Source organism: Lagenorhynchus albirostris, chromosome 7 (assembly GCF_949774975.1).
Source record: "Lagenorhynchus albirostris chromosome 7, mLagAlb1.1, whole genome shotgun sequence".
NCBI classification, from domain to species: domain Eukaryota; kingdom Metazoa; phylum Chordata; class Mammalia; order Artiodactyla; family Delphinidae; genus Lagenorhynchus; species Lagenorhynchus albirostris.
Genome location: NC_083101.1, coordinates 69749237 through 69765987, shown reverse-complemented (window position 1 = coordinate 69765987; position 16751 = coordinate 69749237). Strand labels below are relative to the sequence as shown.

General features: G+C 38.5%; 2 protein-coding genes across 2 annotated transcripts in view; one reads left to right on the top strand and one right to left on the bottom strand.

The window, feature by feature from the left end:
• The window catches only part of HACD4 (3-hydroxyacyl-CoA dehydratase 4), an 807943-nt gene that overhangs the window by 156329 nt on the left and 634863 nt on the right, over positions 1–16751 (top strand). The gene's annotated exons all lie outside the window — the stretch shown is intronic.
• FOCAD (focadhesin) overlaps positions 1–16751 on the bottom strand; it is a 290793-nt gene that overhangs the window by 96492 nt on the left and 177550 nt on the right. Inside the window, exons 17-19 of the mRNA XM_060155133.1 lie at positions 16662–16745; positions 8839–8971; positions 5419–5604 (exon numbers count right to left, since the gene is read on the bottom strand). Of these exons, the coding sequence (XP_060011116.1) occupies positions 5419–5604; positions 8839–8971; positions 16662–16745 (403 nt within the window). The remainder of the gene's footprint in view (positions 1–5418; positions 5605–8838; positions 8972–16661; positions 16746–16751) is intronic.

Genomic DNA, 16751 nt, shown 5'->3' with positions numbered 1-16751 from the left:
AAACAAATTATGATTTTTAACTGTGAATAAAAAATAGAGCTATAAGAAGTTACCATATTGAAACGATCACTTACTGACAAGCCTTATTCATTTGTAAATAAATGAGAAGATTTCAAATCATGTCTTATTTTAAATTTTGTGAACTGTTACTTCTAGAAATTCTATTAAGCTTTTCTTTAAAAACAAATTTCAATGAAAGAGAAATGCTTGTGCATGTCAGTCTTTGTGAACTCCTGAATAATATGGGTTCCTTTAGTTTCTACCCATAAGTGGACTAGTTTTCCTTCATACCTGCACTCACATACATTCACTCTCCCTTTTTTCCTCCCTTTTCTAACATACTTTGGTGGAATTTTTGCAACTATGTTCATGGAAGAGATTGGCCTTTACTATTCTCTTCTTCTACTTGGTGTCAAGATTATGCTGATCTCAATCAAGAGTGTTCTCTTTTTTTTTTTTCTCGGTTGAAGTTTATAAAGACCACTGTTATTTCTCCCTTAAGTTTTTTGAGGACTTCACCAAGGAAGCCATCTGCACCTAGGTTTTCTTTGTGGGAAGGTTGCTACAGATTCAATTTCTTTAATACATATCAAACTATTCATATAGTCTATTTCTCCTTCTGTCAGTTTTGCAAAGTTTTATATTTTGACAAATTTCTACATCTCATCTAAACTGTGAAATTCATTGGCTAAAAGTTCTTCAAAATATTCTTTAATGTTTTGAATGCTGTAGGGTCTGAAGTGATGTCTTCTTTGTTGTTCCTGATACAGGTGATCTATATTTCTCTATTTTTTTGTCCAGCCTTACAACAGCTTTATCTATTTTCTTAAACTTTTTTTTTAAACTAGTAGCGTTTTTTATTTATTTATTTATTTTTCATTTTTATTTATTTTTGGCTGCCTTGGGTCTTTGTTGCTGTGCGTGGGCTTTCTCTTGTTGTGGTGAGTGGGGGCTACTCTTCGTCGTGGTGCACAGGCTTCTCATTTCAGTGGCTTCTCTTATTGTGCAGCAAGGACTCTAGGAGCAAAGCCTTCAGTACTTGCAGCACGTGGGCTCAGTAGTTGTGGCACGTGGGCTCTAGGGCCCGTGGGCTTCAGTACTTGTGGCGCACAGGCTCAGTAGTCATGGCTCGCAGGCTCTAGAGCGCAGGCTCAGTAGTTGTGGTGCACGGGCTTAGTTGCTCCGTGGCGTGTGGGGTCTTCCCAGACCAGGGATGGAACCTGTGTCCCCTGCACTGACAGGCAGATTCTTAACCACTTCACCACCAGGGAAGTCCTCATTAAACTTTTCAAAGAATCACCTTTGGCTTTGCTTATTTTCTTTATTTCCTGTGTTTCCTATTGCACTGATTTTTAATCCTATCTTTATTATTCCTTCATCATTTCTTTAAGTTTAATTTGCTGTTCTTCTCCAAGTTTCTTGAAAGAGAAGCTTAAACTATAATTGTTTTCCTTTCTTCTTTTTTCAGTATATGCATTAAGGGTACAAATTTCCTACTAACACTGTTGTTGTTTTTTTTTACAGGTAAAGCAGATAATTTTTAATGAAATGGAAATTATAAGACTTCAAAAGATTTTTTTTTTCCCACTACCACCACCCCCGACCCTCGCTTTCCCTCCTTGGTGTCCATATGTTTGTTCTCTACTTCCGTCTATTTCTGCCTTGCAAACTGGTTCATCTGTGCCATTTTTCTAGATTCCACATATATGCGTTAATATACGATATTTGTTTTTCTCTTTCTTACTTCACTCTGTATGACAGTCTCTAGGTCCATCCATGTCTATACAAATGATCCAATTCCGTTCCTTTTTATGGCTGAGTAATATTCCATTGCATATATGTACCACATCTTCTTTATCCATTCGTCTGTCAATGGACATTTAGGTTGCTTCCATGACCTGGCTATTGTAAACAGTGCTGAAATGAACATTGGGGTGTATGTATCTTTTTGAATTATGGTTTTCTCTGGGTGTATGCCCAGTAGTGGGATTGCTGGGTCATACAGTAATTCTATTTTTAAGGGGTTTTTTTTGGTTTTTTTTTTTTTTTTTTGCAGTACGCGGGCCTCTCACTGTTGTGGCCTCTCCCGTTGCGGAGCACAGGCTCTGGATGCGCAGGCTCAGCGGCCATGGCTCACGGGCCTAGCTGCTCCGCAGCATGTGGGATCTTCCTGGACCGGGGCACGAACCCGTGTCCCCTGCATCGGCAGGCAGACTCTCAACCACTGTACCACCAGGGAAGCCCCCTCCAGTTTCATTTTTTTCCCTCAAGATTGCTTTGGCTTTTCGGGGTCTTTTGTGTCTCCATACAAATTTCAAGATTTTTTGTTCTAGTTCTGTAAAAAATGCCATTAGTAATTTGATAGGGATTGCGTTGAATCTGTAGATTGCTTTGGGTAGTAGAGTCATTTTCACAATATTGATTCTTCCAATCCAAGAACATGGTATATTTCTCCATTTGTTTGTGTCATCTTCGATTTCTTTCATCAGTGTCTTATAGTTTTCTGAGTACAGGTTTTTTACCTCCTTCAGTAGGTTTATTCCTATATATTTTATTCTTTTTGTTGTAATGGTGAATGGGATTGTTTCCTTAATTTCTCTTTCTAATCTTTCGTTGTTAGTGTGTACGAATGCTAGAGATTTCTGTTCATTAATTTTGTATCCTGCAACTTTACTGAATTCATTGATTAGTTCTAGTAGTTTTCTGGTGGCATCCTTAGGATTATCTATGTACAGTACATGTCATCTGCAAACAGTGACAGTTTTACTACTTCTTTTCCAATTTGTATTCCTGTTATTTCTTTTTCTTCTCTGATTGCCGTGGCTAGGACTTCCAAAACTATGTTGAACAATAGTGACAAGAGTGGACATCCTTGTTGTGTTCCTAATCTTAGAGGAAATGTTTTCAGTTTTTCACCATTGAGAATGATGTTTGCTGTGGGTTTGCTGTATATGTCCTTTATTATGTTCAGGTAGGTTCTCTCTATGCCCACTTTCTGGAGAGTTTTTATCACCTATTAACACGATTTTAGCTGCATCCCACAAGTTGTAATTTGGCATATTTTCATTATCATTCAGTTCAAAATATTTTCTGATTTCCATTTTGATTTTTTTCTTTGATCCATGGATGATTTATAAGTGTACTGTTCAATTTCCAGGCGAGTGGAGAAATTCTAGTTATCTTTTTGTTATTTAGTTTAGCTTAATCCCATTGTTATCAGAGGACAGACTCAATGACTTCAATATTTTGAAATTTGTTGAAATGTATGGTCTGCTATATGACCATTTTGATAAGTTTCCAATGTACAGTTAAAGAGCATACAAATTCTATCACTATAAGATACAATGTTCCATATGTCACTTAAGTAAAGTTTGTTCATAGTATTATTCATATATTTTGTGAACCTGATTTTTTTGTCTGCTTGTTCATCATACCATTGAAAAAGCTGTTTAAGAGTTTTCCGCTATCATTGTGGATTTGTCTATTTAGTTAGTTCTGCTAATTTTTTTTTTGGGGGGGGCGGTTCGCGGGCCTCTCACTGTCGTGGCCTCTCCCATTGTGGAGCACAGGCTCTGGACGCGCAGGCTCAGTGGGATCTTCCCGGACCGGGGCACGAACCCGTGTCCCCTGCATCAGCAGGTGAACTCTCAACCACTGCGCCACCAGGGAAGCCCAGTTCTGCTAATTTTTGTCATATAGTTTGAAACTCTGTTATTTTGGCACATTGATTAGAATTGTGATACTTTTCTAATGGACTGACTTCTTTATCTCCATGAAATATTCCCTTCATTTCCAGCTTCTTCCTTTTTCATATGTCTAGCACTTTTTCACTGGACAGTATATGAAAGAACCACAGAAAGTCTAAATGATATTATTATTTTTTTAATCAGAGGATTTTCTCCTCTGTTAGGCAGACAGAGTGAAGAACAGATCATCTCAGGTGAATGAGGGATTTAACTGAGTTAGGCTTGACTATAGCTTTGGTAAATCTCAGTCTACCTCTGTTTCAACCCTGTTCCTAAGGCATGCCTCCTCAAGATTTTCAACTGACAGTCTAATCGGTCTTTGACTCTTCAATACAGAAAGATTATGGGAGATTCAGAGATTTGTATCTGTCCTCAGAAGTTTTCAGCTTAGATTTTAACTTCCCACAAAGCTGCAAAATTTGACAAATATCTTAAGGGAGAAACAGGCTGTGTGTTTGAAGGGTCTCAAGTCCCCAGTCTTGTCACTCAGGTTACCACATAAATGTCATGATCTCTGTTGGCTTCTCTGCCTCCTGCACCAGCCTCTTGTTAAGGTCAAGCCTGAATTTCAGCCTCTATCTGAGGCCAACATTAGTAAGTGCATCCAGGTGAAAAGAGCTGTAGATCTCAGTATCAATTCACTACTTGTGTGCTTTGTTTTCAGGCCCATTCTCCTAGCCAGTCTTTCTTTCCTAAGCAACACAAGACTGGAGATTTCACTGCCTCTCAGAAGCATCAGCCTAGTTCTTTAACTTTCAGTGCAAATTCAAAAGTCACCAAATTGCTTATGAGGAAGATCTCCAGTTTGTCACCTGTATTAGAATCTTCAGAGAAACATAACCAACAGGATATATATAGGTACAGATATGTAGATAAGCAAGAGGAGATTTATTATGGGAATTGACTCCCAAGATTTTTGAGGCTGAGAAGTCCCACGATCTACTGTCTGCAAACTAGAGAACGAGGAAAGCCTCTGGTGCAATTCAGTCTGAGTCAGAAAGCCCAAGAACCAGGAGCACCAATGTCCAAAGGCAGGAGAAGATGGATCTCCCAGCTCAAGCAAAGAGAGCAAATTCACCCTTCCTCTACCTTTTTGTTCTAGTTAGGTCTTCAATGGATTGGATGTTGCCCACCCACACTGCTCAGGGTGATCTTCTTTACTCAGTCTACTGATCCTACCGCTAACCTCTTCTGGAAACACACTCAGAAATAATACTTACCAGTTATCTGAGCATCACTTAGCCCAATGAAGATGACACACAAAATTAATCATCACGTCAGCCTAGTCCCATGAAACCATTAAAAGCTTTACTGGTTTCTCTATCCTCCAACAGGCCTCTTCCTGGGCCAATACCCAATCCCAGCCCACAACCAGAATCAGTGAATATCTCCCATGGGGTAGGGGCCGGGGCGTGGGACAGGTCCATAGGGAACAATCTAAAATGTTCTCTCCATTCCATAACTTCAGTCTATTCTTTGTTTTATCTATGTCTTTGTTTCTACAGTTCTCTGATGGCTTTAAAATGTGATTCATTTTTGTAATTTATCCAGCTGTGTCTAGACGTTAGCAGCAGCAGCAATGCCTTTCCATGCCCTATTACACCCTACTTGGAAGAGAAACTTAAATCATCACATTAAAATCCTGTACCGTGATACTATGTATTGTGCTTACCCGCAAGGCCAGGTTTCAAACCCGGCTGCTTGTTTGTTTCATACATTTTCAACATAAAATTGGGGATTCCTGCTACAGTCTTTCCTTGATCTAAGCGGGCACCTCCTTTTAATGCAGAGTGATACACCCCACGGGGCATATTCACCATTTCTTGCTTCACAAGTGATGTAAAAAATTCCTCCAAAGCTGAAAGAAATAAAAGGAGACCAAAAGTAGAGTGAATATAGTATGCTAGAAGAGAAACATTCATTCTTAACTCATACACACACACACCACCAACAACAACTTAGCTATACTTCATGTCAAATTTCACAAAGTAAAAAAACAATTCTTGATTCCCAGCCCTTTTGTAGTCTTCCCCAAACCAGAATATGGCACCCAGTAACTCAAGCCTAAAAACTTAGTCATTCTTAACTCCTCTCTTTCTCACACTCCTTATATGCAGCAAGTCGTTTCAGATCTACCTTTAAAAATATATCTCAAATCCATCAGTTTCTCTCCATTTTCACTGCTACTTGCCCAGTCATTATCTTCTGTCTTCCTCATCTGGATAAATTTAAAAACTAGTTCTTGGTTTCTTCTCCTCATGACCACTCCTCTAAACCATCCTCTACCCAGAAAGAAGCTAGAGTTTTATGTCATTTCCTTCCCTAACATCTTTCAATGCTTTTTCACTGTACATAGAATAACGTCAAGACGTCTGACAATGATCAAGGCCTTCTATGACCTAGCCCCTGACTCTCCCCGTGACCTCATCTCTACCACCCACCTTCCTTCCTAGCTGTGTTAAAGACACACTTCCACAAGGCCTTTTTTTCCATTCCTCAATAACACAAAGTTCGTATCTAAGTCAAGGCCACTGCACTTGCCATTTCTTCCACCTGGAACACACTAATCCCCAACGTCCACGTGACTGGCGCCTTCCTGTCATTTAGATATTTTCAGAGAGGCCCTTTATGACTATCCACCATTCTGCAGTAATATCAGTACACGTATTTTAAAAAATTAATTCATTATTTCTTTGTTTGTGTTCCTTCTAATTAAGCCCAAGCTCTTTATTGCTTGACATCTTCACTTATTATAAGGTAATGCAGTAATGTGGGATCAGAAGACAATAGGGTATCCAAACAAAATACCTGATTAGCACTATAGGTTTATATTCAAGTGTTATTTTCCTAAGGACCACTAGAGGTTGCCCAATGCAGAAACAAAAACAACAAAAATTAAAGCTAAACAAATCATATGGAAAACAAAAAAGGAAACCACCACAGGTGCCTCTTATTATAGGAACAAAAAGCAAGAGTCTGTCTACCTAAACTAGAATTTCATTCTGAATAGGTCTAAAAGTCTCCTTTAAATAACCACGATTAAATTAAAGGCAGAAGTACTCACTGGAACATGTATTATGTACCCAGTTCTGTCATTCCTATATAGAACTTTCCTAGGTGCAACAAAGCTTCTCTATTCAAAGCCCAGAGAACACCTGTGTAGTATGTTTTCTATTTACCCCTCCAGATCCACGCTCTCAACCCTACTCTGTGCCCCGGAAGAATAACCTTTCACAACTGCATCATCAGACTCCCTTGTCCTCTGGCTTTTAGTTGGCTTCATCCAATGGGAGACACTGGCAGGAGATCACAGGGTGCAAACAGAGGTGAGAGCATGTAATCCCCAGACACCCTCCTGCAGGACCGCCCCAGGTGGTCTGCATCCCTCTTTTGAAGGGCCTTGCTCCCCTTAGGAGCTTCTTATGACACAGAAGCTCTCTCTTATTCTCCTAACTGCTCCCTTCCCCTACCTCTTCAGGCTGAGGGACATTAACCATTCTTAGATGATTCACCATCGCTTGTGAATTTCCTTTAACCTTGATAACACACCTTTAAGCAGTCCCTTTATTAAACTCTCAATTACTCTCTCTGAATTTCCTGCGAAGACCCTGATCAACACATCATCTAAATGAAAAGTGTGAGTAATATCCAACTGCAGGTCATACATTTCAATTCCTGTATGTACATGCACATGTACGACTGCTTCAAGCTTGGGAGGAGTATAGACTTTTCAGAATGGACCTAAGAATCATGCACTTGTGAGGAAAGAATTTCATGCTTTCTCAGAAGACACCCTATTCTGGTAAAAGCTGATACACGTCAAGAGATAAGTACACATCTACACGAAGACTAACCCAGGAATGAAAATTTGTCTACTTGTCAAGCTCTTCAGAGAATTAAGGATTATCAAATAATTCCAGCCCTGAGAGTAGTTTAAATGAAAGTAAAATACCATGAATGCAAAAACCCAAGAGGACTTTGAACTCTAAGGTTATTCTGGGATACAGGAGGAACTTTGGATAACTGATGGCTTTCTTCTTCCTTGGGCTTACTATTAACCGCAGGGGAGGTCCTAGACTCTGAAGAGCCTTCAGGTAGGAAGTGGGGACGATCAGGAGAAAGAAAAAGGGAACAAGTCCTTAAGGCTTGTTCTGGACATCAGGAGAAAAGAAAAGGTGGACTCTGTCTAAGTTGTACCGTTCGGTTTTCTCTAATGAAAGGAGGCAGGAATTTGGGACAGGAGCTTTGTCTAGCAAGAAATACTACTATATACTTGGCTGAATTCCTCAGGAATCTCCATGTGGGATGAAACCAAGGATAAAAACTTCTAACATTACAGGCTACTGAGATTATGACTGAGAAGATAAAGATGACATTTCTTGTGTTTATTGAACTTAATTTTGAGAAATTAAATTTTTACATCCATGAACATTCAGGGTAGATTTGGGACAGAATAAGGTAATAGATGCATGCTTGGGAAAATGTTGGCTACTATTGAATTAGAACAACTAGGTATAATTAGAATAATTTTTTAAAATGTCAAGGTCCTGTACGCTTTATATCAAAGCTGGAAAAAAAAATTGCTGAACGACCATACAAGTTAATCTATTTTTTTTTAAGTTAATCTATTTTTTAAAAGCATTAATGTATAGCTCTCAAATACTGGTACCACCATTTCTTTAGGAAGAATATATTTCTAATGATGAAACTACCCAGGAAATTTCTGAAGATTCTAATGATCTTTTCAGTTATCTTATATAAATAAGCTAAAGAACCATTTGAATCAGTGACTTAAAGTCTCACTGAAAATTTGTCTTGTAGAATAAATTTAACTTTTGAGATGAATTTAAATTTTTCAGTGAAAATGGTTGTCTAAACTAGTTCTCCAGTTTATTTTTACTTGAGTCTAACATTTTTCAGTGTGTTTTTGAACACCATACTACCTCAAGCAGTCCCTATAAGACACATAGAAAATAAGTATTTAAGATTAAAGTAAGCTATAATATGTGTTCATCACAAAAGAGCACAATTAATCAGACAGTTAAAATCACTAAAAAAAATGCTAGCTTCCCTGACACAAAATAGGAGTCACCTGGTAAAACGGAAGGAGCAGTGAGTGACAACAGTTTGAGATAGCAAGAACCAGGAATGGAAAGATCCACGTCCTTTTCATCACCCTCCTCATCTTCATCTAGGTCATCAGGAATTTGGATTTCTGGTCTTACCTGAAATGATAGAGAAGGCGATACTAAAATATTATGTAAAATCTTTTCCTTTAAAAAACTAAGTTAGACTCATTGCTCTACAATGCCAAAGACCATTAAAATTAATTTTAAAAATCTATTCATTTTCAGATTAACTAAATGGTAAACTCTAATCATCTTATTAGATACACTCCCAGATCCATGTAAAGAACTAATGGTAATATAATAAGAAAATCACCATAAACCAGCCTAAGCAATGATTACTATAGAAAACTAATAAAATTTTATACCATCTGACAATAAAATGCAAACACACATTCAATATATTGAACTTCTGTAGTTTATAATTAAATATTTGCCTTGTCTGAATACATGTTTTAAAAATTTGTGATTTCAGCCATATTTCTATGACAAAGCTTAAAATCTTCTAGTAGAATATACATAGTAGAGATCAGGAAGACACAGAATGCTGTAGCTGACTTTTTTTTTTTAGACTTAGCAGTTTGTTGCTATGGAATATAAAAACACTAAAATCTGCAGTTGGTAGCTATACTTTATAGTGTCTAATTTGCCATTTGAAGATTTTGTGGTTACTCTGTGATTAGTTAGGTTTATTTGAACCAAAAATTAAAAATGTAAAAAGATTACCACTATTGTAGTTTCCACAAGCTATAACTGTCAAGCAATTAATTAAATTTTTAATACTTTCAATGACACACCATGATAATGCCCACATGGAGATAATTAAGCATTAGGGGAGGAAATCAAAATATATAAATGTGGTTGCTATAACCATAAAGTACCAGAACCCAGTCATTACCATTAGCCTGTCTCCCGGAGTTATTTTTAGAAATAATTAACAATTCCTGCAGACTGCCTTTTTCATAGGTCCCCAAAGCACTGTTCCGTTTAGGAACTGCACTGAGTTAGGATTCTTGCAGGGGGATAAAAGCAAACAGAGATAAAATGCTTCTCACGTATAATAACCTCAACTCCGACGAAGCCTTTCAATCATAACTAGCGTTCTTTTCAGTAGTGAAGGAGTGAAAGCAACCTGACCACCAAGCACTTTCCAAGACAAGATTTAATTCTGATTCAGTCTTGAGGATCTAATTCTCAGAGGACTGAGCCAGCCATAATTACAGAGATAACAATGACGCATGCTCCGCAGAGGGCATGCCTGCATTTGTTGATATCAGCGCACACCAGAGGAACCCTGGCACCTTTGCAAACCTTTTGGTTCTGACAAGCAGGGTTTTCTGAGTGTCTCTGGTCTGTGTATATACTTGGAATTTGCCACATTTGGTATCATCAAGAGGTATCTTAGAGATTTTAACTAGTCCTAGTTGCCTAAAAAGTTTCAAAAAAAGGAGTTGGTTCTGGGTCTGTTTACCTTGCTTCCTGACTTTTTACACATCATAGTACAAATTGAAAATAATATTTGAACAGCATATGGGGGGAAACAGACAACAATGCTTACAGCTGGAGGCTACATGAATAACACCAGATACTGCACCAGAGCATCAGAGCACTGGGAAGCTCTGCTACATGTCACATTCACAAGTGATAGGAGACTCGGGGAGGTGGAAACCAGCGGTAAACACTTAATCTAATATGAAAACTCATAGGGATGGTGAGGATGTGGAGAAATCAGAACGCTCACACACTGTTCGTGGGAAGGTAAAACGGTGCGGCCCCTTTGGAAAACGGTTTGGCAGTTTCTCAAAAAGCGAAATGCAGAGTTACTGTATGGCCCAGCAATTCCACTCCCAGGTATATGACTAAGAGAAGTGAAAACAAATGATCACACAAAACTTGCAGACGAATGTGAATACATTAGTTGTAACAGTAAAAATGGAAGCAACTCAAATATCCATGAGCATATAAACAAAATACGGCACACCTACACGATGGAATATTATTCAATCATAAAAAGGTATGAAGTGCAGATATGTGTTCCACATGAATGAACTTTGGAAACATTATGCTAAGTGAAGGAAGCCAGTCATGAAAGATCACATGCTATATGATTTCATTATAGGAAAGGTTCAGGACAGGTAAGTTTACAGAGACAGAAAGTAGATTAAAGGTTGCTTAGCGCTGGGGGGAAAGAAAGGGGTAATGGGGATTGATTGCTAATAAGACGATCTAAAATTAGATTGTGGCAGCTCTGTGATTAGTTGCACAGTTCTCTGAATACACTAAAACCACTTGAATTGCATGCTCTAAATGGGTGAATTGTATGGAATGCGGATTATATCTCAGTAAAGTTATTTAAAAAGAAAGGAAGGAAGAAGGGAGGAAGGGAGGCGATAGGAAAGAGAGGAAAGGGGAGGGGCGAGTGTGGGTTGGAGGAGGGGCAGGAGAAGAGGCAGCAGCACAAGCGGAAGCATAGGAAATAGAGGCGGAAGCTGCCACCACCTTCAGAGGGACCTCAGCTGGTGGATGAACTAGGCCAAGTGACCAATGCTCCCAATTCCAGAATTACGTAGTATAAAAGGAATCTCATCTTTTTTGCACACATTTTAGCCTATCCAGTTTAACTGCTCAGTGAGTCACAGCACACAGGCCATCAATATTTCCAACAACCACTAAAGAAGACCTACTAGGTTGGGGATTTTAAAAAAAAAGATCCGTTCATCCATCTTAAGTTGTCTAATTTTGCATTCACATAACTGCATCCCTATATTAATTTATCTGCTGTGCGATAAACAACATATGTCTGCATCTTACATACACATATATGTTAACAAAGACACTAGAGATGTACTGTAATTTATTTTATTTTATTTTATTTATTTATTTTTGGCTGCATTGGGTCTTCGTTGCTGCTCATGGGCTTCCTCTAGTTGCAGTGAGCGGGGGCTACTCTTCGTTGTAGTGCGTGGACTTCTCATTGCCATGGTTTCTCTTGCTGCAGAGCACGGGCTCTAGGCACGTGGGCTTCAGTAGTTGTGGCTCACGGGCTCTAGAGCACAGGCTCAGTAGTTGTGGCACAGGGGCTTAAGTTGCTCCACGGCATGTGGGATCTTCCAGGACCAGGGCTAGAACCCATGTCCCTGCGTTGGCAGGCAGATTCTTAACCACTGCGCTGCCAGGGAAGCCCCAATGTACTGTAATTTAAGTATAGATGATATACTCTGCCTACTTATAATGGTATGATTACACCTTCAATTTTGTTTCTTCAAAGGTGAGCTGATTCTCCTGAACTAAGTAGCACTTATTGTTAGACTTTGGTTTCATGGCATTTCCCTACTCCTCTGTTCATCTCTTAAAGAAGTATTTGTTCCAGCTTCCCTATGCTAGTCCCAGTCTTTTCCCTTTGTTTGTATGCAACAAGTGAATAAGATCAACATAAGTACAACTAAGGAAAATCAAGGGAAGTCATATGAAAAAATACTTGTTAAAATTATAAAATGTTGCTAACTATATTACATTAGCTACTCAAACATCCAGGAAAAAACTGTCTATTTAGAACACACACACACACACACACACACACACACACACATGCACATACGCACACCAACTACATGCTTCCAATTATAGCTAAGCTTTCTTGAAGAAACTTAAAGGGAGAGCCAAATATAAAATGATAAATTACTTTTAAAATCTGCTTTAAGTTGAATATTGGAAAGCTTATCCTACAAAATGCCTTACTTACTACATTTTCTGAGCCAGATAACCTTTCAACCACGTTTCTGTGTGTGCAACCTAAGAAAATCCAGGAGTTTGTGCATAAACAGAGGATTTATTTGGAACTCGTTAAGTATCTGCATAAATTCATTTAAGAAGAGAAACAGCTTCTGATGAAATCAATAACATTCACTTAAATCAAAGCGGAACAGGTTACACCACATTAATACCAACCCAGGGTGCATAATAAGTTCTTTTATATTACTCGCTTCTCAAATTAACTCCAGAAATCAACAACACTATCTTAAGAGCTCTATAATAAAAAGTTTAATTTTTAAGCAGCCAAGCATTTTTTAAAGAACCCAAGTCAGAGAGAAGAGTCAACCTAAATGTTTATCAATTACTGACTGTTTTACCAGAAAAACCATTCTTTATAGTTTTTTTGGTTTGTTTTTCTGTTTTGTTTCATTTTGGGGGTGTCAGGGGGCACTAAAGAAGGCAAAGGAGAAGGATAAATAGCTAAAAAGACAAAGAAATACAAACTAAAAGGGAAAAATCATTCATGTCTATTTTTTAACACTGAAATCAACAGGTCCTCAAAGAAGCCCCCCCGAAATCTTTTGACCAACTTTAGACTTGCATGTTTCAAGTGATTAACAATAATATTTTTACAAACCAACAAACACATGGATTCATTCACCGGCCTTATTTCCGTAGTGTAGTGGTTATCACGTTCACCTCACACATGGTTTCATTCAACATTCCCAGCTCATAAGACAGCCTAGCACTTAGTATACGTCCAATAAATAATCACTAAACCAATGCAAGTGTTAAGTGTCTATCATCAACGATCCCACAAAACTTCCTAATAACAAACCAGTGACAAGAAAGATGAGTTAATGAATCTGCTATTCAAATCCCTGGCTCACATGATATCTCATTCAGCTCTACTCTCCATTGATATTTTCCATCTTACCTGAGGTGGTACTGCTTCGTTTAACCCTAAATATTCCTTCTGATGTCTGTCACTCCTTTAATGCCTTCTGTTTTACCAGCCTGTTAGCTTTCTTCCAACAAGTTTCACAGTTTAAGTTGATGCAGCAATGAACAAGAAATCTTTCTTTGATAAATTTAAAGGTGTACTTACAAAAGTAGTTGAATTATAATCCACAAAAGTCACCATGTGGATAGTATCTTTTAAAAAAATTCTCTTTTTAAAAAAAAATTTCTACTTGAAATTCACTGTATGTTCTGTTAAAAGATTGTTTCACAAGTTTCCACAAATAGAAAAAGAGAACCTGTACACCTTTCACTGGAAAGGTATACAAGTAGCCTTCAGTTTTGTGAGTAAACCAAACTGCCCTTGGTGCAGAGTGAGTAAACTCTGACAACAAGGAGGAATCTTAGATTTTACACTAGAGAAGTCCCTACCTGGCAGAGACTTTTGAAACAGTTGAAAGTATGCTTTTGTAGAAAGTGAGCCACAGTTTCACATCACTGCCACCATCTACAAAACAGAGGTGGGATCTGGGGTTGCACCCTTAGCCTTCAGGGACTTGTTTGGAATATGAACATACTGACCATTTTCTGGACTTTTAGTTCTTAGATATTCAAACAGCCAAACTGAAAATCAGTAATTAATAAAAAGAAGAAGAACAATGCATGGTGTGGTCTTGGAAGTAATGATTCTCCATGCGGAGGAAGGTCCTCTATATCAGAAACTGGGGGTTGAAATGGGGTGGACTCTTTTAAACCATATGTCCTCTCATCTTAATCTCAGTTAAGAATATCCACGGTAGTGAACCTCTGTTACATATGAGAGGGAATCACATCCTAGAAGCGGGTTAGGGCAGAAAAAAGGTTGAAAAGCATGGCTAAAATCAGTCTTAGAGACTTCCTTTACAGCTCTTCACGCTCTGCTGGTGAAAACCCAAGCATATATAGTACATCACTACCCTTTATGTTGGAAGGTATAAAGAGCTATTTATGGTTATTCAGGGATCAGAGGATATAGAAGCGTTAGATTAAGAAAGTATCTAATATTTGACTGCGTACAGCACTTAGCTGAGTAATAACTCTAACAAAGACAACCAGAAACTAAACATAACCCTCAAGTAGGATAAAATAAAAACATAACATTATTTAAAGAGGTAGAGACTAAACAGTCAAGAGTATATGGGAGTTACTTAATAAAAGCTATCATTCCAGCTAGAATGTTTCAGTAATAATAGCTAAAAATAAAGGTAATCATTATGTTGTGATCTAAATTACCAATTGCTTATTTAAAATAATATAGGGACTTCCCTGGTGGTCCAGTGGTTAAGACTCTGCACTCCCAGTGCAGGGGGTCAGGGTTCGATCCCTGGTCAGGGAACTAGATCCTGCATGCATGTCACAACTAAGAACCCACGTGCTGCTACAAAGATCCCGCACGTGGCAATGAAGATCCCACGTGCCTCAACTAACACCCAGTGCAGCCAAAAAATATATATGTATGTATATATATAAAATAAGAAAAAGTATCTTTCCAGATAGTGTAGGTAATCTATTGGTAGGAGTTTACATACCAAATTTACATGTAATTTTTCCCTTTTTCTTTACCTTTCTCTCTCTTTTTTTCAAAAGCTATGGGTATTGCTAGTCACCATGGTGTAGTCTGAAATCCCATCTTTTTAAATTTTACGAGTCATAGGACATCTTTTGTTAAGGCTTCCTGTTTGTGATAACTGCACAACAAGCTGGCCGATCTGTCTTCGAGTTCTCAGTGACACGGGAAATCCTGCCTCACTTAGGATTTGATTTTACAAGAGCCTATCTTCAGTCCCTCCAATTCAATTCAGTGAACAGAAGTTTGCCTGGTTACTACTGGCATCTAGTCTCTGCATAAGCTCAACCCAGAAGAAAAAGTCAACTCATTTTAATGCCTGAGGATCCCAAGAAATTCACAATAAAACTTGCCACTTCACCTCAAGGACAGATTCTGGGTAATGTTACGCATAACTTCTTCTAAAACAATGTCTTCCTTACACTCTAAAGGCATTAAATAACCATTTGTATGCCTTTGAATTACAGTAACACTAAATGTGAAATCATACACTTAGGGACTTCCCTGGTGGTGCAGTGGTTAAGTATCTGCCTGCCAATGCAGAGGATACGGGTTCGAGCCCTGGTGCAGGAAGATCCCACGTGCTGTGGAGCAACTAAGGCCATGCGCCACAACTACTGAGCCTGCACTCTATAGCCCACGAGCCACAACTACTGAGCCCTCGTGCCTAGAGCCTGTGCTCCGCCACAAGAGAAACCGCCACGATGAGAAGCCCCGTGCACTGTAACGAAGAGTAGCCCACGCTCGCCACAACTAAAGAAAGCCTGCGCACAGCAATAAAGACTCAATGCAGCCATTAAATAAATAAATAAATAAGTAAATATTTTTTAAAAAGAAAGAAATCATACACTTAACTCCTTAATATAACCTGATAATTTAAAGCTGGTTATACTAGGTAGGTAGTAGAAAAGGTTGTATGTTTTTAGTCTAGTCTAAAAACTAAGATAATATCTCACGGTGTGTTAACCCTTAAAAGAGAGTGATACTTTCTTCATCCAGTTCTCTGGGACTAACCTATATATCATTTCAAAGTAAACAAATAAATAGCAGATTTTTTTCCGACGGCATTTCAATTCTGTATCACAAATAAAGATCTCTGGCTGCTCAGGTGGTAGAAAACCTTACTCTGAGCAGGCCGTGCTTGGATGTGAAGTTCAAGATGGCGCACTAACTGGGTAAGGTGGTTCCTATAGTGACACAGACCTTGCCCTGGGCACAGGGCAATGCAGTCATACACCAAGTCACCTTACAGAGATTTCATTTTCACCTTCCATCTGCTTCAGTTCATTATCTGTGAAGTCTAAGACCTCTACAGTCTACTACAGATTAAACAAATTATAAATATAAATTCTTATCTTTTATGGACAACATATCTAGAGTTACAGGTAAGAATTCCCTAAGCAGGGGATATAAGTAAAGTTATAAAACGTAGCAGTAAAGAGATACCGGTAAGAAAGCAGAAAAACCTACCTGTTCAGGCAGATGAAGAATGGTGTGCTCCCTGGCACCGAAGTGTGACAGAGATTTATATGCAGCATTTGCTACAACTGGGTCCTAGAT